The sequence below is a fragment of the Ascaphus truei genome, chromosome 5 (assembly GCF_040206685.1).
Source record: "Ascaphus truei isolate aAscTru1 chromosome 5, aAscTru1.hap1, whole genome shotgun sequence".
NCBI lineage: Eukaryota > Metazoa > Chordata > Amphibia > Anura > Ascaphidae > Ascaphus > Ascaphus truei.
Window position 1 is genome coordinate 176572880 of NC_134487.1, and position 25260 is coordinate 176598139.

Sequence of the window (25260 nt, forward strand, 5' to 3'; positions counted from 1 at the left end):
AAAAACTACAAAGTGGAAACCTCACAGATCCTTGTACGCTGGGGTCTCAGGACATTGTTTGATTGTATTACATGTTAATTATTTCATGTACACATTGTTCTAATTTCTCTTTGCTCTAGATTAATTATCTCCTGCTTTGCTTTTTATTTGAAGATCCATTTCCCCTAGTTTATGACAGAAAACACTCATACTTATAGACACCTTCACAGGAAGTAAAATAGTCTGGCTTGATTTTTAATGAGCCTCCTACTCGTTTTTTTTCCCCCAGGGAGGGAACTGGGGGCCCCCTCCAACCAAACGCCATTATATTCAGCCCTGGGGATCCCGCTGTTACCAAGGTACTTGTTGGTTACCAGGTTTAAAGCTGCAGTTCAGTCAATATCCTGCATGTGTGTTTTTTTTAATAAATCAGTTCTGTAGTAAGAAAAAATACTTTTAGCATTTTCTGTTTTAAAAAAAACAACTTTGAAAGACCAATGTTCTTGTATTCTATTTTAACAGCCATTTGCTAAGGCACTGCCCCTTCATGTCCTATCACAAGCCCTGGCACACCCCTTTGTCAGCCCTGCCCTTTGTCAGTGCAGGAATGCTCATGAATATTCATGAGCTTCCACTGCCAGTCAAGCAGATTATAAACAAATGCCAGCTTTTAATATGTCACCAAATTTCGACCTATCAATACATGGAAAACGAATTGACCTGCAGCTATACTGTTCTTTAGCTAATTAGAGATTGCACACATGAAACTATTGAAGTAAAAAAATAAATGCAAAAAAAAAAAAAAAAAGACTGAACTTTAAATATCGCTCAGGGGAAACAAAATAGTTGCTACGTCTCGTGCTAATAGGAAGCTGCACCATCATCAGCTGTGGCTTCCTATTGGGTGGCCATTTAAATCTCCTAAATCAACAAGAAAGTAATACCAGTAACTTCAACAGTGAGTATCTCGAGGTGGGGCGGGGGGTTCCCAGAGCTGAAAATAGTGCAGTTCAGCTCTGGAGGACCGCCCAGTTCCAATTCTGGAAAAAAAAATGAAGTTTAGTTAGGGTGGATTGCTCCTTTAAGAGGTCAGAATGCAATATACATACAGAAATATAATTTTAGTTACTCAAAGACAACCAATTAATTTCATGGAATATATTTTATACTGGACACCCATAGTAATAAAGCATACAAATAGAGATTCCGGTTGTCTATCTTTATTTTTAACTGTTTTTTTCCCGGTGATTTCATTTTTGTAAAACATCTGTGTTGATCAGTGTGACGGGAGGGGGTAACCAGACTATACAATAAAATGTTTAAGCCCATATGATTACCCCTGAAAGCGTGGGGTCCCTGGTAGCTACATAGCACCATAAGCCAGGGACCAAGGATTATACATGTCAAAATTAAAGTGTCCCCTGCTTTTCCTGTGTACATGTTCCCTTTGCCCTAGAACTGAAATTTCGCACGTGCACATTGTAGGTGGGATATTTGGGTAGAAATGCAATTATTTGGTTTGCAGGAGTTCGGGGCCGAAGTTATTGGTAGTCCTTTAATTCTCCCCGGCGAGTAGGCATGATTCACCGGTATGCAGGGTGAATTACACTGGGGCAACCCATTGTCCCCCAGACTCCTGAGTTTCGAGCCCAAATATCCCAAACTCATTTCCCTTATAAGTATAAGGTCCCCCAAGGTCCATACTTTATTAAAGTGTACTTTGTAATGTTTTATACATTTGTTATAAGACTCTATACAGTCAGCCAGAGCATCTGCATAGACACCGGCATGTCTGTACAGAGTCTCTAGTTCAAAGAGGAGAGGATGTCCAGAGGTGAGAAGACCGTTTGGTGGGCGAGGAAGGGCGAATTGCCAGATCCGGAGAACAAAGGGCACCCTGTGGGGATATCTTTTGTACCTGCCAGACTTGGTGGCAACGGGCGTCAATGAGTTAGCTGGGGGAGATAGTTCGTAGGCGCTTCTCCCATTGGCTAAATCATATTTCCCACTCACACAGCTTTTCGAGCCAGCTTGGCAATCCTCCTCCTCTGCCGTCAGCGAAAGGACGAGCCCCTATTCCTATTGGCTGGCAGGGAGGACTTCCCACACTCGGATTGGTCGCTCCTCCCTCCTCAACACAGCTCATTGGAGGGTATGTAATGAGAAGCCTCAGAGAAACAGGCCATCCAATGACTTAAGTCGATAAAGCTAGGGCAGGCTTTTCAAAGTTGTTCTGTTACAAATAGCAGAGCTCCCGGTTTCGTTTTGAAGTTAGGAAAGTCTGCCTCACAGAGACTAAGTCCCGTCTTCTGTGGCCAAGTTCTACAAATCGAACGTACAGTAGCGGTCGTGGTCAGGATTTCTTGCCGAAATCAGTTCCAGGACGATCAGGACAAGGTTCCGGTCAGGATTTTCTGACGAATTTCGTTCCAGGACAAGGTCCCGATCAGGGTAAGCCCTTGCAAGCGGACGTCCTGCACCTAGCAAAGGCTAGATGTCAACCCCTGGACCCCTGTAAGTGTGTATATTTCTGTCTTTTCAATTTCTGTTGTGTTTCCGAGGTTTTTATCCAAATAAACCCCATTTTATTTCCCTACCTTGTTTTGCCTATTGAATGAGCCCTGTATACATTTTTTAAAAGACCTGGTCTTCCATGACAATCAGTGTTAATAATGGAAACAAATTGACACATATTTGAATTTGGTGTTAATCGGTGCATTCCATGCTGCTTTCGTCTCCTACCAATCGCTGGGCTGCTAAAAGAGGTGGAATTCAAAAGGAAATTATGCTAAATTTCCAGTTTTCATTGGTTTTAACCGGAAGTACAGTAGAAGATGATCAATCAGTGGGAGTTTTCGGTTAAACCCTAAATCCGGAATCTCTACATATAAAGGTAGGGGGAAGCAGCATACAACAATTATTTTAAAAATATATTTAGTTACTCACTTGCAGCATTTTCTCTGATATGAAGAAAGGCAGTGGTTTCATTTGTGTCATGTCAATATTTGTGTCATTGTCGTTATATGCAAGAATATCATCAAAGTCAGGCTTTATTTCTCTCAGGACATGCTCAAATATAGACGATGTGTTTAAGGGTTCAATTGTGTAACTGATATTCCCAAATTGCAGCAAGCCCCTAAATTAACAAACAACATTATACTGTATACACTTCAATTAGAAGCTGAAGTCTAATAATAAAAATAAAAGTCTGAACCCATAACAAGTTCCATAGGTTGAAATTTTGTAATTCTTAAGAAAGGTATAATAAAACAATTTTACGTTGTAAACTGGACAGCATTTTATGAAAATGTAATTTTGAATTTGCAGCATTTCAGTGTGGGTGCCTATGTTCAATATGTATCTCTGTGTGTATGCTTAGGTATGTGTGTGTGTGTGTGTGTGTGTGTGTAATTGTATGTGTGCACATCAATGTCTGTATGTGTGTATGTCTGTACATCAATGTACATCTCAATATGTAAATGTGTCTATATGTGTATTTATGTGTGTGTGTGTGTGTGTGTGTGTCTAGTGTGTGTTTTATTTTTGGCTCCCAAACGAGTGAAGGTTAAATCCAATACCCCTTATTAGGAGCTGTAAATCAAGGAATCTGTTCTGCTAAAATAATTTAGAATCTTGTAATTCTTGTGCCACATTGGCAGTACAGCCATGAATACATAAACCCCATAAAGGGAACCGGCTGGTAGGGCTTTAGCTAATTTTGGAGATTAGAGAAACTGTTGGGTGATGAAAATAAAAATTGGCAGAACATACTGTAACTGATCATTTGGAGGGGAAAATCACGCCATGGAACCACGGTGCGATAACCTGTGCCGGAGTTAGCGATTCTCCCCCTCAGTGTCTTTAATAGTGTTGTGCTACCACAAAGACATCCGGCCACAACATTATTCAGTTAGATTGCACCTTCCTGTCATCTAGGGACACTTCCAAGTTAGAGAGCCTCCATTGTATTACATTACACTACAGCAGGCCTGCACAACATGCGGCCCGCCTGGCCTCTCTGTGCGGCCCGCGATGAGACCGGCCGGGCGCCAGTTAATTAATTAAATTAATTTAAAACAAAAAAGTTGAAAAAAAAAGTTGAAAAAAAGTGTAAAAAAATGGCGGCGATTCATCCCCCCCCTCCTCCACCCCCTCCTCCACCACCCCTCCCCCGGGTTTTGCGGTGCGTGGGGGCAGCAGCAGCATGAGGCAGCCGTGAGTATTTTTTTTTTCAATAGCAGGATGCCGGGGGCGGGGCTTAGTACCGGGGAGAGAGGATGTGCTGATCTAAAAGGTGTGTGTGTATAAAACGGGCTGGTTGGGGGGGGGGGGGGGTGTATAAAACGGGCTGGTGGGGGTGTGTGTGTATAAAACGGGCTGGTGGGGGGTGGGTGTGAAAAACGGGCTGGTGGGGGGTGGGTGTGAAAAACGGGCTGGTGGGGGGTGGGTGTGAAAAACGGGCTGGTGGGGGGGGTGGGTGTGAAAAACGGGCTGGTGGGGGGTGGGGGTGAAAAACGGCTGGTGGGGGGTGGGTGTGAAAAACGGTCTGGTGGGGGGTGGGTGTGAAAAACGGGCTGGTGGGGCGTGGGTGTGAAAAACGGGCTGGTGGGGCGTGGGTGTGAAAAACGGGCTGGTGGGGGGTGGGTGTGAAAAACGGGCTGATGCAGAGGGGTAGGCTGCTGACATGTGAAGGGGGGGTGGGCTGCTGACATGTGAGGGGGGGTGGGCTGCTGACATGTGAGGGGGGGGTGGGCTGCTGACATGTGAGGGGGGGTGGGCTGCTGACATGTGGGGGGGTGGGCTGCTGACATGTGGGGGGGGCTTCTGACATGTGAGGGAGGGGTGGGCTGCTGACATGTGAGGGGGGGTGGGCTGCTGACATGTGAGGGGGGGTGGGCTGCTGACATGTGAGGTGCAGGGGGGGGGGAAGTGATGTGAGGTGCAGGGGGGGAGAGAGTGATGTGAGTTGCAGGGGGAGGGTATGATGTGAGTTGCAGGGGGGGAGTGTCATATTGAGGGGAGTGGGAAAGAGTGTCATATTGAGAGGAGGGGGAGAGTGTCATATTGAGAGGAGGGGGAGAGAGTGTCATATTGAGGGGAGGGGGAGAGTGTCATATTGAGGAGAGGGAGAGAGCGAGAGTGTCATATTGAGGAGAGGGAGAGAGAGTGTCATATTGAGGAGAGGGGGAGAGACTGTCATATTGAGGGGAGGGGGAGAGAGTGTCATATTGAGGGGAGGGGGAAAGAGTGTCACATTGAGGGGAGGGGGAGAGAGTGTCATATTGAGGGGAGGGGGAGAGTGTGTCATATTGAGGGGAGGGGGAGAGTGTGTCATATTGAGGGGAGGGGGAGAGTGTGTCATATTGAGGGGAGGGGGAGAGTGTGTCATATTGAGGGGAGGGGGAGAGTGTGTCATATTGAGGAGAGGGGGAGAGTGTGTCATATTGAGGGGAGGGGGAGAGTGTGTCATATTGAGGGGAGGGGGAGAGTGTGTCATATTGAGGGGAGGGGGAAAGTGTGTCATATTGAGGGGAGGGGGAGTGTGTCATATTGAGAGGGGGAGAGTGTGTCATATTGAGGGGAGGGGGAGTGTGTTATATTGAGGGGAGGGGGAGTGTGTCATATTGAGGGGATGGGGAGAGTGTCATATTGAGGGGAGGGGGAGAGTGTGTCATATTGAGGGGAGGGGGAGAGTGTGTCATATTGAGGGGAGGGGGAGAGTGTGTCATATTGAGGGGAGGGGGAGAGTGTGTCATATTGAGGGGAGGGGGAGAGTGTGTCATATTGAGGGGATGGGGAAAGAGTGTCATATTGAGAGGAGGGGGAGAGAGTGTCATATTGAGGGGAGGGGGAGAGCGTATCATTTAGGGGAGGGGGAGAGTGTCATATTGAGGGGAGGGAGAGAGTGTCATATTGAGGGGAGAGAGAGTGTCATATTGAGGGGAGGGGGAGAGAGTGTCATATTGAGGGGAGGGGGAGAGTGTCATATTGAGGGGAGGGGGAGAGTGTGTCATATTGAGGGGAGGGGGAGAGAGTCATATTGAGAGGAGGGGGAGAGTGATTTAGGGGAGGGGGGAGTGTTATATTGAGGGAAGAGAGACATGGGGGGATGCTAACTTGTGGGGGGGGATGTTGACATGGGATGCTGACTTGGGGGGGGGGGGCTGCTGACATGGAATTGGCTGGGGGGACGTGGAGGGGGTATTGTGTGTTTGATGTGGAGGGGGGTATTGTGTGGGTGAGGGGGAGAGATGCGGGTATGAGAGATAGATGGGGAGTATCGTAAAGGTTGATAGTGAGGGGTTCTGGGGGAGATATGAGGATGATGATGATGATGAGAGGTGCTGGAGGAGAGATGATGATGATGATGATGGTGTTGATGATTTAACCCGTGCGGCCCAAATTTGTTTTCCTTGGAGCAGTTCGGCCCTTCTCACTTTACGAGTTGGGCAGGCCTGCACTACAGGAAGGTGACAGTGACCTCATGAATCATACCGTTTACTAAGAAAACATTTATGCTCTCTTTAAATAGTAACACAATACTGGATTTGAAAACAAGAATACATTTTTAGATAGCAGATACAAGACATTTCCATGACATTACTTGAGTCCTTCACAGTTTCTGAGTGTAACTTGAGAACCTGGGATCCCATCAATATATCCTTGGTAGTAACATTGCGTCTGAAAAAAAACCACAGACACAGAAATGAAAATGTATTACAAATTAAGTAAGTTTAAACATTGTTCCAAAACTGAAATTGTTAAGTTTCTAAGTAGCAGGTCACATCCAAAGATATAACTGAAACAAGCAGCCAGTAACATGCAGATAGGACAATGATGGTTATACTTGATGACACATTTCTTCAGATAAATGACAAAAACAAAACGTTAATTGCTGCTTCAAGAAGCATTGGTTGTTGCACCAAGTATTAGTTTAATGAATAAAAGTACTCTATTAAAAAAGGAGCATGCACAGCAGAATTCACTTCCAGAGCTTCAATATCATCAGGTGCCTGCAAATACTGATACAGTCAGGTCCAGAAATAATTGGACACTCACACAATTTTCATAATTTTGGCTCTGTACGCCACCACAATGGATTTGAAATGAAACAACCAAGATGCAATAGAAGTGCAGACTTTCAGCTGTAATTCAAGGGGTTGAACAAAAATATCATATGAAACGTTTATGAATTGCAACCATTTTCATACACAGTCCCATTATTTCAGGGGCTCAAATGTAATTGGACAAATTAACACAACCTATAGAAATGGAATCAATGCTCTCCAATTAACTAGAAAGATAAATTAAGGTGCAATGGGGTGAACGCATATAGTAGAGACATAAGTTAACACAAAACCCCCAATTTACTGCACTCAAAGTATAGTATAAATACCATAGTGGTAGAGGTATACAATAACCCACTGGAGGAGTAGTGTATTCCTCGTAGAATCGACACACAAGGGTGAGTATTAATCTCACAATTAATCAAAAATAATAAAAATGTTACTTCAATATAACACAACAATAACGTTTAAAAATATATACAAAAGGTTAATTAAAATCCCCCGGGTAGGCGGTAGAAAAGGATGTAGCAGTGATGGCCTATTAACCAATAGTATGCTGACACTGTATATGATAAGTAGTAATACCAAAGTCAAATTGCTCAAGTAACAAATTAGAATTTTAAATAATATATGGTAATCTGCTAATATACTTCCCTTACAAACACTTGCTACTTAGGTAAATAGCATAGTTAGACTTTGGTATTGAAATAATTTTATTATTATTTTTGATTGTGAGAGTAATACAGTGTCGATTCAATGAGGAATACAAGTAACGAGTAACCTCCAGTGGGTTATTGTATACCCGTACCACTATGGTATTTATACTATACTTTGAGTGCAGTAATTGGGGTTCTTCTGTTAACTTTGGTTAACTTATGTTTCTACAAATTAACACAATCATAAATAAAATGTTCATTTTTAATACTTTGTCGAGAATCCTTTGCAGGCAATGACTGCTTGAAGTCTGGAACGCATGGACATCACCAAACGCTGGGTTTCCTCCTTTGTGATGCTTTGCCAGGCCTTTACTGCAGCTGTTTTCAGTTGTTGTTTATTCGTGGGTCTTTCTGCCTTATGTTTCGTCTTCAGCAAGTGAAATGCATGCTCGATCGGGTTGAGATCAGATGATTGACTCGGCCATTGCAGAATATTCCACTTCTTTGCCTTAAAAAACTCCTAGGTTGCTTTCACAGTATGTTTTGGGTCATTGTCCATCTGTAAAGTGAAGCGCCGTCCAATCAACTTCGCTGAATTTGTCTGAATCTGAGCAGACAATATATCCGTAGTAACACTGAAGATGGACAGAACCCCTATATAGCACTCTATTCCTATGTGAAATGGTGGATAAATTAAAACGTATTTATTCAAGAACTCGTTAAAACAATGGGGTATAAAACATTTATTAAATAGTACCAAGTGTTTATTAGACTCTTGGGGTAGGTTACTCCAGAAGAGTGTTAAATGGATATTAAAGTCCAGTGTTAGTGAATTCACTGGCCCTAGTAATCCTCATATATAGTGGTTATCTAGGGATTGGTTTGGAGTGGGAATGAAAGTATTGACCATATATGTAGTGCCACAGTAATTGAGTACTTGTTGGTGCACCTTTAACAGAGACCTTATACTGTGCTGCTGTAATATGCAGCCAGTTGCGTGATAATGGTTGTGTGTTACAATCCTAGGTAGCTGTACACCAAAACATGATCACTAGCGCCAATTAGAGAATAATTGTGTGTGAGCGCGGAGAATAAAATATTATATCGTGTGAACCTGGGATCTGAAGTAAGCAGATCTTAAGTTCACACTAGTACTCAAAGGGTTAATACTGATGAAATAGGGGCACTGCAAAAACTCCTATATTTGTTAGATAAGTAGTGTCTGCTAAGTATTGCACCTTGTAGGATCTAAATGCAGGTTAGTAGTATAGAGCCTTTTCCAACGCTGTGAGGGATGGAGACGTGAGGCACAGATTCTCTCAACTGTACTCGAGAGCCCTCATCCTGTAAGTAGGATTTCAGGGTTCTAGGCAGGGGGGTGATTGAAAAAAAGCCATACCACGCCATGTGCGTGCCCTGTTGTCTTTTTTCTCTATGATTACAGAAACATCATAACATCAGATCAGACAACACCCCTGCCTGTCCACCAAACTATCAGGATCATCTATCTGGCATAGGAAGCCTTACCAAAGACTGCCCAATTGGCTCACGGTATTGGGGTTCATTGGACTTTATTCACAGCGCCTGGGACAATTTATTTGTATGTTTTTTTGGCTCATACAGGTTTGGAATAGCCTGTTGATTTTTTTGTTCCATAGGCTGCTTTTTTCATTATATCTTTTGATCACTTTAGGGTTATACACTTTAATTTGTAATCACTTTTCATTCACATTGTGTAGATTAGCGCTTTTTAGAGGGTTTATAATTGTTTGTTTGTTACTAGTGACCTAGTGCCATTGTAAGCCATGCATGCCCATGCCATCACACTGCCTCCACCGTGTTTTACAGATGATGTGGTATGCTTCGGATCATGAGCCATTACAAGCCTTCTCCATACTTTTTTCTTCCCATCATTCTGGTACAGGTTGATCTTAGTTTCATCTGTCCAAAGAATGCTGTTCCAGAACTGGAACGTTTTTGAAGTGAAACTTCTTTAGTGGCACCTACTTCTGATGGGGCAAAACTGGAGAGATGGGAGATGAAATATGAAACGGAAGTGACGTCATGGCTTCCCCCCCCCCCCCTCGCTTCCCCCACACGCCTGCTCTCACATGCGGCAGCGGCGGCGATAACCGCCGGTGCCGCTCCTAATGGCTGCCGCTCACCCCACACTAACATATGCGGCGGCGGCTGTGATAGCCGCCGGCGCCGCTCCTAACGGCAGCCATTCTCCCCACACGTCCGCACATACATGGGAGGTTGAGGCGGATGCGCAGATGTGACGCCAGGTCCCTCAGGTTGAGGCGCATGCGCAGATTTGACCGCCGGGTCCCTCAGGTTGAGGCGCATGCGCAAATGTGACGCCGGGTCCCTCAGGTTGAGGCGCATGCGCAGATGTGACCGCCGGGTCCCTCAGGCCAGGAGAGGGCGGCGGAGGCAGCAGTAGCTGCGAGGAGCCATGCGCGCCCCCGTTAGGTGAGGGAGACCCCCCACACACACAGCCGCTTACATGCTCCCCCCCACCCGCTCAACAACTGCTCCCCCCACCCGCTGACATGCGGCGGCAGCGCTGCTCCCCGGGGCCCTATACAGGCCCTGATCTCCTGCGGCCTCTCCTCCCGATGCATGCCTGTTTCCTGCTGACCTCCCTCGCCCGAGGCATGGAACGGCTCCTGCTCCCATAACGGGGTGGGGGGGAGGGGGGGAGGGGGGTTGAGTGCGCTGCGTTCCCCACAGCACCATCAGCCGGCTCCAGCTGACGATGACGCGCTGCCCCCTCCCCCCGCCGACACGGCCCCCTCCCCCCGCCGACACGGCCCCCTCCCCCCGCCGACACGGCCCCCACCCCCGCCGACACGGCCCCCTCCCCCCGCCGACACTGCCTCCCTCCCCCCGCCGACACTGCCTCCGTCCCCCCGCCGACACTGCCTCCGTCCCCCCGCTGACACTGCCTCCATCGCCTCTGTGCCGCGATCTGGTAGGCTGGGGGGAGGACAAGTGTGCTGGGGGGAGTCAGGAGAGAGGGGGGCAGGGAAAGGATAAGGGTGCTGGGGGGAGGACAAGTGTGCTGGGGGGAGTCAGGAGAGGGGGGGGGCAGGGAAAGGATAAGTGTGCTGGGGGGAGGACAAGTGTGCTGGGGGGAGTCAGAAGAGGGGGGGGCAGGGAAAGGATAAGTGTGCTGGGGGGAGGACAAGTGTGCTGGGGGGAGTCAGGAGAGGGGAGGGCAGGGAAAGGATAAGTGTGCTGGGGGGAGGACAAGTGTGCTGGGGGGAGTCAGGAGAGGGGGGGCAGGGAAATGATAAGGGTGCTGGGGGGAGGACAAGTGTGCTGGGGGGAGTCAGGAGAGGGGGGGGGCAGGGAAAGGATAAGGGTGCTGGGGGGAGGACAAGTGTGCTGGGGGGAGTCAGGAGAGGGGGGGGCAGGGAAAGGATAAGTGTGCAGGGGGGAGAACAAGAGTGCTGGGGGGAGTCAGGAGAGGGGGGGCAGGGAAATGATAAGGGTGCTGGGGGGAGGACGAGTGTGCTGGGGGGAGTGGAGGGGGGGAGTGGAGGGGGGTGATCCAGGAGAGGAGAGGGGGAAGGACACACACACACACACACTGACTGACTGACACACATACACACACACACACACACTGACTGACACACATACACACACACACACTGACTGACACACACACACACACACACACACACTGACTGACACACATACACACACACTGACTGACACACATACACACACAGACACACACACTGACTGACACACATACACACACACACACTGAGACACTGACACACACACATGCACGCACACTCTGACACACGCACACACTCTGACACACGCACACTGACTGACACACACACACCCCAGTGATGCGCTGAACACCGCCCCTGAATGATGTGCCTATTCCCCCCCACCCCCCCGTGAGCTCTCCCCCACCCCGTGAGCTCCCCCCCGCCCTCCCACGCCGTGAGCTAACCGCCGTGAGCTCCCCCCCCCCCCGCCCTCCCACGCCGTGAGCTCCCCCCCCCCCGCCCTCCCACGCCGTGAGCTCCCCCCCCCACCCCGTGAGCTCCGCCCCCCCTCCCCAGCCCCCCACCCTCTCCCCGTGAGCTAAAAGTGAGCTCCCTCCCCCCCCGCCCCCCAGGGAGCGACCCCCCACCCCCCCGCCCGTGAGCTTCCCCCCTGTGAGCTCCCCCACCCGCTCAACATCCATGATGCTGGTACTGCTGCCAATAAACACGACCCCGCCAATCAAATTTACTCATACTCTAAACAGTAATAATATTATTGTTACGTTATATGTTGCTGACAACACACAAAGAAGTTTCACTTACTATGCGCGTGCACAGCACACACAGCTTTTTTTTTCTTTTTTTTAAGATATTGTTTGGCAAAGTCTAATCTGGCCTTTCTATTCTTGAGGTTTATGAATGGTTTGCACCTTGTGGTGAACCCTCTGTATTTGCTCTCGTGAAGTCTTCTCTTTATGGTAGACTTGGATAATGATATGCTTACCTCCTGGAGAGTGTTCTTCACTTGGCTGGATGTTGTGAAAGGGTTTTTCTTTAACATGGAAAGGATCCTACGATCATCCACCACCATTCTGTTGTAGATTTGCTGGGGTGCTTGGGATTATTGTCCTGTTGCATGACCCAATTTCGGACAAGCTTTAGCTGTCGGACAGATGGCCTCACATTTGACTCTAGAATACTTTGGTATACAGAGGAGTTAATGGTCGACTCAATGACTGCAAAGTTCCCAGGTCCTGTGCTGCAAAACAGGCCCAAATCATCACCCCTCCACCACGGTGCTTGACAGTTGGTATGAGGTGTTTGTGCTGATATGCTATGTTTGGTTTTCGCCAAACGTGGCGCTGTGCATTATGGTCAAACATCTCCACTTTGATCTCGTCTGTCCAAAGGACATTGTTCCAGAAGTCTTGTGGTTTGGTCAGATGCAACTTTGCAAACCTAATCCGTGCTGCCATTTTCCTTTTAGAGAGAACAGGATTTCTCCTGGCAACCCTTCCAAACAAACCATACTTGTTCAGTCTTTTTCTAATTGTACAGTCATGAACTTTAACATTTAACATGCTAACTGAGGCCTGTAGAGTCTGAGATGTAACTCTTGTTTTTTTTGCAAATTCTCTGAGCATTGCACGGTCTGACCTTGGGGTGAATTTGCTGGGACGTCCACTCCTGGGAAGATTGGCAACTGTCTTGAATGTTTTCCACTTTTGAAAAATCTTTCTCACTGTAGAATGATGGACTTTAAATTGTTTGAAAATGGCCTTATAACCCTTCCCAGATTGATGGGCAGCAACAATTGCTTCTCTAAGATCATTGATGATGTCTTTCCTCCTTGGCATTGTGTTAGCACACACCTAAATGCTCCAGACCAGCAAACTGCTAAAACTTCGGCTTTTTTAGAGGTGATCACACTTGCTGATGATCAATTAATCAATGGCATTTCATTAGCAGCACCTGTCTGCTACTTAGCATCTTAATTCCTATGGAAGAAGTAAGGGTGTACTAAGTTTTTCACACATAGCTTCTCCATTTTGGCTTTATTTTTGTTAAATAAATCATGACACGGTAAATATGTCATGTGTGTAATATGTTCATCTGAGGTTGTATTTACCTAATTTTAAGACCTGCTAAGGAACAGATGATTGTTATTATGTCCTGATATGTAAAACCATAGACTTCAAAGAGGGTGTACTTTCTTTTTCACACAACTGGAGGTGCAGACCTGCTGAAATGAGCTTCGCTGCAGTTCCAATTGAACGTTTCAAATGTTTGAAAACTCTGCAAGAAATTTGATCGAACTTTTGACATCACAAGTTCTATCAAATTGCCCAAATTGGTCAAAATTTGCTTTTTGCCTTTTTAAATAAGCAAACTTGACTTTTCCCTTTTTAAATATAGGTGGGAAGAAGGGGGTCCTCAGAGCTAAACCGTGCTTATTTCAGCTCCGGGGCCCCCAAAATTCCTAGATACTAACCAGAGAAGGTACGACGGAAGACATTGCGGCTTCCTATTGGTTCGCATGACGGAAATGTAAACTTCCATTTTGTTTCCCCTGGAGGGGACTGTACAGCCGGCACCTTCTCCGGTAAGTATCTCAAGAAGCAGGGAGTCCCCAGAGCTGAAACGAGGTTCAGCTCCAGAGACCGTCTTGTTCCTATGCATAAAAAAATTGTTATAAAAAAAAAAGATAGGTGTTACTGCTCCTTTAAAAGTAGGACAATAGCAACTCCATGACTTTAAATGTTTTTATTTTTTACAAATTCGATCGAATGTTGAAAGTAAAAATAATTGAGGATGTAATGCCTATTAACGTTCCAGTGTTTACTGAATTTGCCACAAACTTTTGTATCGAAGTGAACTTCTTCACTGAATCTAAAAAAATAAATAAAAAAGGGATATTTGTTCGATTTAGCACATCTCTAATTATAGCCATTTTTCTGACCTATAGTCTCTATACTTTCCAATAGTGCAGAAAATTTGAATATTCTGTAATAACTTTCATTTCCGTCCTGCACACATTAATGCAGGCTGAGATCACAAATAAGAATAGCATGCATTTTAGATACCTGTAGGATATATAGAAAAAATATTTTAATTTTGGTTAAAACTATCTGAAGCAATGTTGTTTTGTGTTTTAGGCAAAATGTTAAGAGGTTTGGAAACAGTAGGCTGACCAAACTTTTTATTGAAGTCAAACTTCTTTGGTGGCACCTACAGAACTTTGATGGGTAAAATCTCCTTCATGGGGACGAAAATCCATAATGGAAGTGACGTAATGGGCTGGTGTTGGGTGCGCAGACGCGGCTGTAGCATGCGCTGTACGAGTGCGCATGCGCAGAAATGGCCGTAAACGGAAGTGATGTAATGTGCATGCGCAAAGGCGGCTGTCGGCCTGTGCGCATGTACAGAGGTGACCATCGACACACGCACCTCCCACCCCCCTCCTCCCCTGTGGTCTGAGTATACATACACACGGAACACTTATTAGAGGAATTCCCAGTGACTATAAATATAGAAGAGCAAGTAGCAAAAATTTTACAAACCAATCATTTATCATTAAAAAACAGAAGTGGAAAAGATGCAAGGTGTGTAAACATATAACACATACATTCTACATAGATAAATATAACAGTAATCATTTAAAAAATCATTCTAAGTCAAAATTCTTTGTGTTTTGTCACCGAAATTGTGTTTTGATTTTTATGATTTACATTGAATAAAAGACTTTTCTGAGTAAAGGCATTTAGATACTTTAAAATACAAAATATATGTATGTTACTTTAGTTAACATAAGTCAATTATATTGTGTATTTCAAGTGACAGTATAGAAAGTTTGACACTAAAATAAATAACAGACATTAAACTCTAACATCTCTTTCATTGAATTAAAAACATCATCACAAATACAATTTCTGACACAAAACAGTGACAAAAGAAGTTTCACTTACAATGCACGTGCTCAGCGCACACAATTTGTTTTTGTTTTTTTAGATGTGACAAGGCAATCGCAAATGCTACAATTATTCCCAGTTTTATGCATAAACGACATGAAAATAGCAAACAAAATTTTTCTAGAACCTATTTGTCAATTAAACAAAGTTAGAAAACTTACTGGGACCGTAGGAACATATTTTTTTAAAAATCCAAATGAACTGTATGTTTGGACTTGAAAATCTAAAGGTACAATTATTCTGCAAAACAAAAACACAAAGAAAAGCATCAAAAAATGTAAGTAAAAATATATGGGAAAAAATGTTTTAGTGTGAACGAAAAACAGGACGGTAAACAAATTGAAAAGTCATAAGACTCCCAAGCAACAATAAGTGAATCAATGATAGGAAAGATAATTTCAGATAATTTCAAATACAGATGCAGTTGATTCTTCTCTCTTCACCCCATAGGGAAATACCTTTCATTTTTACACTATCACTTCATCATTTTAAACAAAATTACTTACTGCTTTTCCAAATGAATAATTTGCAGAACTCCATCAATGATAATTGAATATGACACATCTGCCTGCATTAAATAAAGAAAGACACATTTAGATGATGTTGGTAAAAGTGACATTTAAAGCAGCAACTGCCCCCTCCAAGTAAATTTAGTTTTGAATGTGCCGATAAGAAATAGAAAGAATACAAGAGGGCTACAATACCGATTACTGACTCACTTTCTTCGCTATCTCTTTTGGTATTACAATTGTTTGAGGCAGAACAAAACCTAGGAGGAAATAAAAATGCATCATAATAAAACACTAAAACACTTGCAAGAAATAGGCCTCGTCCAGGTTGAAAACAGGCGCGCTGGCGCTCCAGTGTTGCGCCCTGGCGCTCCAGTGTTGCGCCCTGCTCGGCCGTGCTGTTCCTGGTCGGCTAGGTGCGCGCGCATCTGGGGCCGTGGCCTCTACGTCACGGAGCTGTTTCGCCCTCCGTGGGCGAACCGCTCACGTGATGCGTTTGCGAGCGGCAAATTCAAATTTGCTCCCTCGGCAAGCGGCTCAGCGCCGAGCATGCGCGCCGTCCGCTCACGCAGGACACGTGCATTGTTGCAACGTGTCTAGCGTGAGCATGCGCGCCCGCTCAGCGCCACCCTGGACGAGCCCTAAAATTGTATTTGTGTGCTTGCTTACATGTGGACCACACTTGTAAACTTAGGCAGCGTCGCCGCTGGCACTGAGCGCGCAGCGCTTGCCGAGGATCCGTCTTCCAATGTGAATTCGGAAGTCCCTGATCACGCGCCGCGCACTCGTGTACGGGCCCTCTCCCAAACTCGGTGCTTGGGAGACAAAAAATGAGATTGAAGCGCGCTCAGCAGAGGTAAGTGCACACAGAACACAGCCACACATACAAATAGCCCCAATCCATGCTCCCGCTTGCAAAATTAGGCAGGACACCCTGCACTCATGCTTTGAGAGTTGGTAACATCACCAACTCTCGAGCATGAGCGGGGTCAGCGCCAGCGGGGACGCAGCCTTAGAGCCACAAAAGAGGAGGTTGGTTTTGGTAAATGTGGGAATTCCCATCCCAGGGAAAGTGCCAGAGAAGGCGTTGGAGAGGTGGTCTTCTGAGTTTCGAGAAGAAAATAGGAAGAGGTTAACATTGGCCACAATGTGCTAGATAAGAAACCTGATCCCAAGTCCCAGCCCTCTAATTATCTGCATTCCAATTAATGGGAAGAATGGACCTGTTCATAGTTTACAGCTTAGATAATATTGGCCAATGTGAAAATGAAATGCTGCTGTGAAGCAGTGGAAAAGGCTAAAATGTTGAGGAATTAGGCTGCCACGAATCAGTGAAAGGGAGAAATTTAAAACACTCAACAAGAGTTCGCTGAGACAAAATTACAGACTCAACTTTTTATTTATGTTTTATTTTGACCAATTCCTTCTCAGTTTCCTTATAACATAATCTCATGTTCAGGACTTGAAAAGGAACATTGTGAAATAAAACAATACATATCACTGAGAACTTCTTTCTATCTGGAGCAACAATACATGCAACAAAACAATATGTTTTTTTTTTAATACGTCAGTTGGGTAGTATTAGTATTATTAGATAATACTTGCAGTATTTTTTTAAACCACCCCTCCCTTTATGCCCCTTTTAATGACCTTTAATGTATTAGTATGCTTACATTCTATATCCATGTATTTTTTTTTAAAATACATCAGTTGTGTAGTTTTAGATAATACTTACTGATTTTTTTAAATTCCATCTCTCCCACTCTTTATGCCCTTTTTAATAAATTGTAATGTATTACGCATCCTTGGGTTGCACTAAACCTTTTACAAACGCACATCGCTTCCTCTTTTTAAATAGTCGGCCATAGTGTGACCCCTGGAATGTTGGTTTCTTTGCTGATCAATCAGGGGAGAACGGATCGATAAGCACCTACTGTAACTGTAAGTAATTGTGTCCCTAATGCTAAGCACCTGCGGCATCTATTAAAACATAAATACATAATTGCAAAATGTTCAATAGCACCGTAGGAACATTAAAAACCTAAAGGTGTTAATCCTACTGTATTGTGGGCATCCCCTAACAACCATGACTGCGCATCCTAATACATTATTCAACGTGTCCTTATGAACTGCTGCTGCTGCTGCAAATACTAATAATGGAAATTTGTCAATAACTATAGATATAAATCCTAATGTGTTATGGCAGCTTCCTCATTAATATAGCTGCAAGTGTAAGTCTTAGCAAAATTTTAAATTCAAGCGCAGGGCTGGTCACGTGAGCGGTTCGCCCAATGGGGGCGAACCAGTTCCGCGACGTCACAGCCTCCCCCTCGACACGCCCCCGGAGGGCGCGCGGTCTAAGGCCAGGGAAAGCACCCGCTTTCCCTCAGCCTCAGCGCGCCTCCGCCCGGCTCCATTCACCCTGGACGCGCTGTCGGCTGAAAACACCCAATCAGGGCGAAGCAGCGTTATGATGTCGACGCCGTGACGTTGACGCTTCGCCGGCTATTGGCCCAGCGACGTCACTGCTCCGCCTCCCGATCGTGCACGCTGGCACGCCTGCCAGTCATTGGAAACGCTCCTGACCGAGCAGGCGAGCCTCAGCGTCAGCGTGGCTTCCCTCTATGGACTCAGCCTTAGGCTGCGGCTCAGCTGGCGCTGACAGCGCTCATGCTTGAGAGCGGTGACGTCACCAGCTCTCCAAGCATGTGTGCCGGGTGTCCTGGCTATTTTGTAAGCGCGCGGGCGGGGGGGGGAGCGTGCTTCAAAGTCTCTTTTTTTGTTTTCTTAAGCGTGGGTGAGCTTGCGTGCCCGCAGACGAGTCCACCGCGTAAGCAGGGACGGGACAATTTGAATTGCCGAAACTAAACTCGGCAAGCGCTGCACGCTCAGCGCTAGCTTGGCCGCAGCCTTAAAGGGCAGAAGTGAGCACCACCACAAATTCATCTACTGTACATGACACCTATCTGGGGCCTGATTTTGTGGGTAATCAGGCACCTTACTATGTTATCTATATAGAAGCAAGTAAAATGCCCTAAAGTTGTATAAAGATAGTCACTACTATTATGCAGTAAGTACATGTCATTTTCTTCTGCATTAAGAATTACAACGAGTCTCTATATCCACAGCCCAACGTGATAAACTTTCCACTTCTTGATTTGAAATGATTCTGTTTCTTTCACATTTGCATATAACTCTTCCCTGTGGGTGAGACCTGCAATTTACTGTCACTTCCCCTATATGTGACTAACGGAGAGAAGATTGAAGTGTGCGAGGCCGGGGGTGGGTGCTGCCTGTTCCCTCACCTTCCCGCAGAATCAGGCAGGCAGCAGTAACAAGCAGCAGCCGCTGCATGATTCACACCGTGGGGCCGGCTTCCCTCGCTACAGCTGCGTGATCACGTGTGGGGAGAGCAGCGACTGGGAGGCCGATACGGCCGTTGGTTTCTGTGGAAACTGCCCTCGCGGTTACAGCCATCACTAGCGCTCTCGAGCGCCTGCTGGTGACGTAATAACAGAGCGTTTATGCAACGACCTGGGATCCCGCGCTTTTACCCACTTGATGTGGACGTGAAGTGTTTTAGTTTTTGTGTATGTGAGGCAGGGTCAGTTACAAACATGTATGTAAGGGTTCTAGGATGCCATGATGCATAGTACAGTACGTAAATATATGTAGGTGGACCGAAATAGCATCAATTTGAAAGTAAACAGTGGGTCACTTTCTGTGATCCCATTGTAGAATATTACACCAACTTATAAAAAGGTTATCCCATTGAAATATATACAGCTCCATGATGTGTAAAAGATAGGGCTGGCCTTATTGATCCTGCATGGTGAATTATGATTGAAGAGTGACCATGACTTTTTATTTGGCAATCCTATTGATACATTTGGGGTTAATAGTTCCAATCCTGTTGATTCACTTATTTTTAAGAGGGATGTTCCATTAAAATCAGTGGGTGCACCAGATATTTAAAGAGGTGAAAAATGATTTGAGGACTATTGTAGGGTATGGTGGTTACAAGCAACCCGCAGAAAAACACACCTTCAATGGTGTAGAGACTTTGAAGTGGATACAAAAGTGTAACTATATGCATGCACTGATAAGTGCAGATTCGATAAGAAAGTATGTATAAACATCATGCTTCCCTCCAAGTCCCTCTAGGTCACATGAGCTGGCAACCTGCGGCTCTTTCTGCTCTTGCTTGTGGCTCTCTGCAGGTTGCCGACCCCCAGCTGCTTCCTCTCTCCCTCACTATCCTGGCAGTGGCTGCTGGGGGGGCCTTTTGTTGCCGCCGGACCCGATGCACCCCAGCACAGGAGAGTGGCAGGCAAACAGCTGGGGAGATGTCGCGTCCGGTGGCAACAAGGTGTCCGGCCAGCACCTCCCTGCAGCACAGTGAGGCCAATGGTTAAATCCACTCGCCCGGGGCGTGCAAATGTATAGGTTTGTCGAACACTGTATATATATATATATATATATATATATATATATATATATATTTTTTTTTTTTATATATATACTGGTACATATATATATATATGAGAATGAGAGAGAGAAAGAAGGCCCTAAATAAAGCACTCTAGTATGTGTATCAGTACAAATCACATAAGGTTTATTAATATGTTGTCACAGAACAAAAATGGTTAAAACAAAGCACAGAAATGTTAAAATACAGCATGGATCCCCTGTTCATTACAGAGCTAAACAACTCCTCAAAAAAGAGATACCCAAAATACACTCAGATAGTATTCTTTCTCTCTCTCATTCTATTATACTGCCCTTATAGCACCACCGACACATCACTGTAGTTTGGATTTTTCCAGTGTCGGTATTTAGCTGTGTTTACATGTCTTGTGGATGCGGGGTCCTCTCTTTTTCTCTTGCAAACATATATATATATATATATATACAGTTAGGTCTGGAAATAATTGGACACAGACACAATTTTCATAATTTTGGCTCTGTACGCCACCACAATGGATTTGAAACGAAACAACCAAGATGCAATAGAAGTGCAGACTTTCAGTTTTAATTCAAGGGGTTGAACAAAAATATCGTACGAAACATTTAGGAATTGCAACCATTTTCATACACAGTCCTCTTATTTCAGGGCCTCAAATGTAATTGGACAAATTAACACAATCATAAATAAAATGTAAATTTTTAATAATTTGTCGAGAATCCTTTGCAGGCAATGACTGCTTGAAGTCTGGAATGCATGGACATCACCAAACACTGGGTTTCCTCCTTTGTGATGCTTTGCCAGGCTTTTACTGCAGCTGTCTTCAGTTGTTGTTTTTTCGTGGGTCTTTCTGCCTTAAGTTTTGACTTCAGCAAGTGAAATGCATGCTTGATCAGGTTGAGATCAGGTGATTGACTCGGCCATTGCAGAATATTCCACTTCTTTGCCTTAAAAAACTCCTGGGTTGCTTTCGCAGTATTTTTTGATTCATTAACCATCTAAAGCGCCATCCAATCAACTTCACTGAATCTGAGCAGAAAATATATCCCTATACACTTCAGAATTAATCCGGCTGCTTCTGTCTTCTGTCACATCATCAATAAACACTAGTGACCCAGTGCCATTGTAAGCCATGCATGCCCATGCCATCACACTGCCACCACCGTGTTTTACAGATGATGTGGTATGCTTTGGATCGAGCCGTTCCAAGCCTACATACTTTTTTCTTCCCATCATTCTGGTACAGGTTGATCTTAGTTTCATCTGTCCAAAGAATGCTGTTCCAGGGGCTGGCTTTTTTAGATATTGTTTGGCAAAGTCTAATCTGGCCTTTCTATTCTTGAGGCTTATGAATGGTTTGCACCTTGTGGTGAACCCTCTGTATTTGCTCTCGTGAAGTCTTCTCTTTATGGTAGACTTGGATAATGATATGCCTACCTCCTGGAGAGTGTTCTTCACTTGGGTGGATGTTGTGAAAGGGTTTTTCTTTACCATGGAAAGGATCCTACGATCATCAACCACTTGTCTTCCGTGGACGTCCAGGCCTTTTTGTGTTGCAGAGCTCACCAGTGCGTTTTTTTTCCCCCTCAGAATGTACCAAACTGTTGATTTGGCCACTCCCAATGTTCCTGCTATCTCTCTGATGGATTTTCTTTTTTTTTTGCAGCCTAAGGATGCCCTGTTTCACTTGCATTGAGAGCTCCTTTGACCGCATGTTGTGGGTTCACAGCAACAGCTTCCAAATGCGAATGCCACACCTGGAATCAACTACAGACCTTTTACCTGCTTAATTGATGATGAAATAACGAAGGAATAGCCCACACCTGTCCATGAAACAGCTTTTGAGTCAATTGTCCAATTACTTTTGGTCCCTTGAAAAAGAGGGGGCTACATATTAAAGAGATGTACAGTAATTCCTAAACCCGTCCTCCAATTTGGATGTCAATACCCTCAAATTAAAGCTGATAGACTGCACTTTAAGCCCATGTTCATTATGTAACTGTAACTTGAATTTATTTTGGTACACAGCCGAAATAACAAAACTTGTATCAGTGTCCAATTATTTCCGGACCAATATTCATTCTCCCCCTCCCTCCCCTCTCTCCCCTCCTTCTCTCCCTCTCTCGTTTGTATTTGGGGGCAGGGTGTGTGTGTGTATTTGGGGGAAGGGGTGTGTATTTGGGGGGAGTAGAGTGTGTGTATTGGGGGGACGGGGGTGTGTATGTATGTATTGTGTTTTTGTAAATGACACTCTTGCACAAACAATGAAAAAAACTAAATAAAGGGACTTATTATTGGGAGATGCATTTTATTCCCCCACATATTTTGTATTGTATTGTATGTCTTTATTTACATAGCGCCATAAATGTACATAGCGCTTCACAGTAGTAATACATATCATATAAATAATAAATAATATAAATAACAGATCATGGGAATAAGTGCTTCAGACATAAAAGTAACATTAAGGAAGAGGAGTCCTTGCTCAGAGGAGCTTACAATCTAATTGGTAGGTAGGGAGAACGTACAGAGACAGCAGGAGGGAATTCTAGTAAGTGCGTCTGCAGGGGGCCAAGCTTTATGTATCATGTGTCCATGATTATCCAGTGCTATTCATATGCTTCTTTAAGCAGCTGTGTCTTAAGGTGGGTCTCAAAGGTGGATAGAGAGGGTGCTAGTCGGGTATTGAGGGGAAGGGTATTCCAGAGGTGCGGGGCAGAAAGTGAGAAAGGTTTAAGGCGGGAGAGAGCTTTATATACACGGGGTAGAAAGAAGACATCCTTGAGAAGAACGCAATAGTCAGGATGGTGCATAGCGAGAAATTAGGGCTGAGATGTAAGGAGGGGCAGAAGAATGTAAAGCTTTAAAAGTGAGGAGGAGAATTGAGTGTGAGATACGGGATTTGATCGGAAGCCAGAAGAGGGATTTCAGGAGGGGAGATGCGGAGACAGATTTAGGAAAGAGTAGAGTGATTCTGGCAGCAGCGTTTAGGATAGATTGTAGAGGAGACAGGTGAGAGACAGGAAGGCCGGACAGCAGGAGGTTGCAGTAATCGAGACGTGAGAGAATGAGGGCCTGAGTCAGAGTTTTAGCAGTCGAGTAACAAAGGAAAGGGCGTATCTTGTGATATTGCGGAGGAAAAAGCGACAAGTTTTAGAAACGTTTTGAATATGACAGGAGAATGAGAGAGAGGAATTAAGTGTAACCCCTAGGCAGCGTGCTTGTGCTACTGGGTGAATGATCGTATTTCCAATAGTAATGTGGAAGGAGGTAGTAGGGCCAGGTTTGGGAGGAAGTATAAGGAGCTCTGTTTTTGCCATGTTAAGTTTCAGTCGGCGGATGGCCACCCATGATGATATTCCAGAGAGGCATTCAGAAACTTTGGTCTGTATAGCAGGTGTAAGGTCAGGGGTTGAAAGGTAAATTTGTATGTCGTCAGCATAGAGGTGATATTTAAACCCAAAAGATGTGATTAGGTCACCTAGAGAGAGTGTGTAAAGAGAAAAGAGAAGGAGTCCCAGGACAGAGCCCTGGGGTACCCCCACAAGAGATCAATAGAGGAGGAGTAGGTGTTAGCAAAAGAGAAAAACGAAAGAAGAGAGCACCATCGATGACTGGAGTCAGGAGGGGATCCAAATAACAATCTTTATTGGAGTAAAAGCACAGGAAAACACAGGGTGTTTTCCTGTGCTTTTACTCCAATATAGATTGTTATTTGGATCCCCTCCTGACTCCAGTCATCGATGGTGCTCTCTTCTTTCGTTTTTCCCTGGATCTATCAGCAGCAGCACATCATCCACTACAAGAGGTGTCCGTGAGTACTGGGCTATTAGCCCCATTAGCCCCCAATGAAATTGTTTGTGATGGGTCCCTCATTCACTCTCAATTTTCAGGGATTAAGGCTTATTTACTGTTACGCCGGAGTAGCCCGCAGACCAGACCTGTCCCTAGAACTGAGGTGGCAGGTAGAATACACACACCGACAGAGCGAGGGACGTGTCCGGGTTGTGGTATTAGATGGTGCCAGGCCAGATGGGGTGTATTGCGAGAATACTTGCCGATACCGTTTTCCCAGAAGAATGGTCGTTGCCGTTGCCGAGATCAGGGGTAGGAGATGTATGGAGGAATCGAGATGAGTGCCGAGGTCGAAGGGAGCCAGAAGGTACGTAAACAGGAACAATCCGAAGTCGAGAGCCAAAGGTGGTAGTCTGCCAAGCCGCGTCTAAACCGAGAGAATCAAAGAACAAGCACTGTGAAACACCCATACAAAAACTATGACGAGCGAGGAAGCACAGAACAGAGAGGGTATATAAAGCTGGAACAGCCAACCAGGAGAGGGGGCGTGCCTGGAGGAGCCCAGGAGCTTCAGTGCATTGGCTGCTGTTCTTAGAGCTCAGGTGACACTCAGCAAGACCCAGATTGTAACCATGCGGTGTTTGGGGGCCGAGCCTGAGTGGGGATAAGTTCAAGGGCTTTTGTGTGTGCACTGTAAGTCCAATGTGTGCATGAGAGGAAGCAACGTGGGGTGCGCACGTGCGTGCGGGGCGGCGATTCCGCGCCGACGGCTGCGGCACAGAGCGAGGAGGAAGAACCTCGTGGAGCGTCCCACCATGCCGAGGGGTAAGTGATGAAGCTGAAGGAGGCTTGCGTGGTTGTAGTGGAAGGGTCTGAGCAGTGTAAGGAGAGAGCCGTGAGCTCCGCCGGAGACGCTGTGTGCTCACATTCCTAACAGTACCCCATCTTCAGGATCGGCCTCAGGACGATCCAAAAACGGCTTGTCTGGAAATTTCCTCCTAAAAGTCTTCAGGAGGCTGGGTGCATGGATGTCTTTGAGCGGAACCCAAGACCTCTCCTCGGGTCCGAAACCCCTCCAGTGGACCAAAAACTGAAGCTGCCCCCTGGAGATGCGGGAGTCCAGTAAGGCTTGTACCTCGTATTCCTCGATATTGAGTACCGTGACTGGATCTGGCTTGCTGGTCTGTTTAGGAAAGAAACGATTGGCAATGTGGGGTTTTAATAGCGAGATATGAAAAACATCTGGGATCCTCATGGAGGGTTGTAGTTTAAGGCGAAACGCCACTGGGTTAATCTGCTCCACGAC

General features: G+C 45.5%; 1 protein-coding gene across 4 annotated transcripts in view; it reads right to left on the bottom strand.

Annotated features, from left to right (window-relative positions):
- The window catches only part of LOC142495606 (disintegrin and metalloproteinase domain-containing protein 9-like), a 124846-nt gene extending 105667 nt beyond the window's left edge, over positions 1-19179 (bottom strand). For all 4 annotated transcript variants that reach the window (XR_012801776.1, XR_012801775.1, XM_075601297.1 and 1 more), the window contains exons 1-6: positions 19000-19179; positions 15905-15954; positions 15692-15753; positions 15347-15425; positions 6584-6660; positions 2926-3115 (exon numbers count right to left, since the gene is read on the bottom strand). Coding sequence is in view for 2 of the 4 variants with exons in the window: in XM_075601297.1 (XP_075457412.1) it covers positions 2926-3115; positions 6584-6660; positions 15347-15425; positions 15692-15753; positions 15905-15954; positions 19000-19048 (507 nt within the window). In the remaining 2 variants the exon portion in view is untranslated. The remainder of the gene's footprint in view (positions 1-2925; positions 3116-6583; positions 6661-15346; positions 15426-15691; positions 15754-15904; positions 15955-18999) is intronic.
- Positions 19180-25260: the final 6081 nt, after the last annotated feature.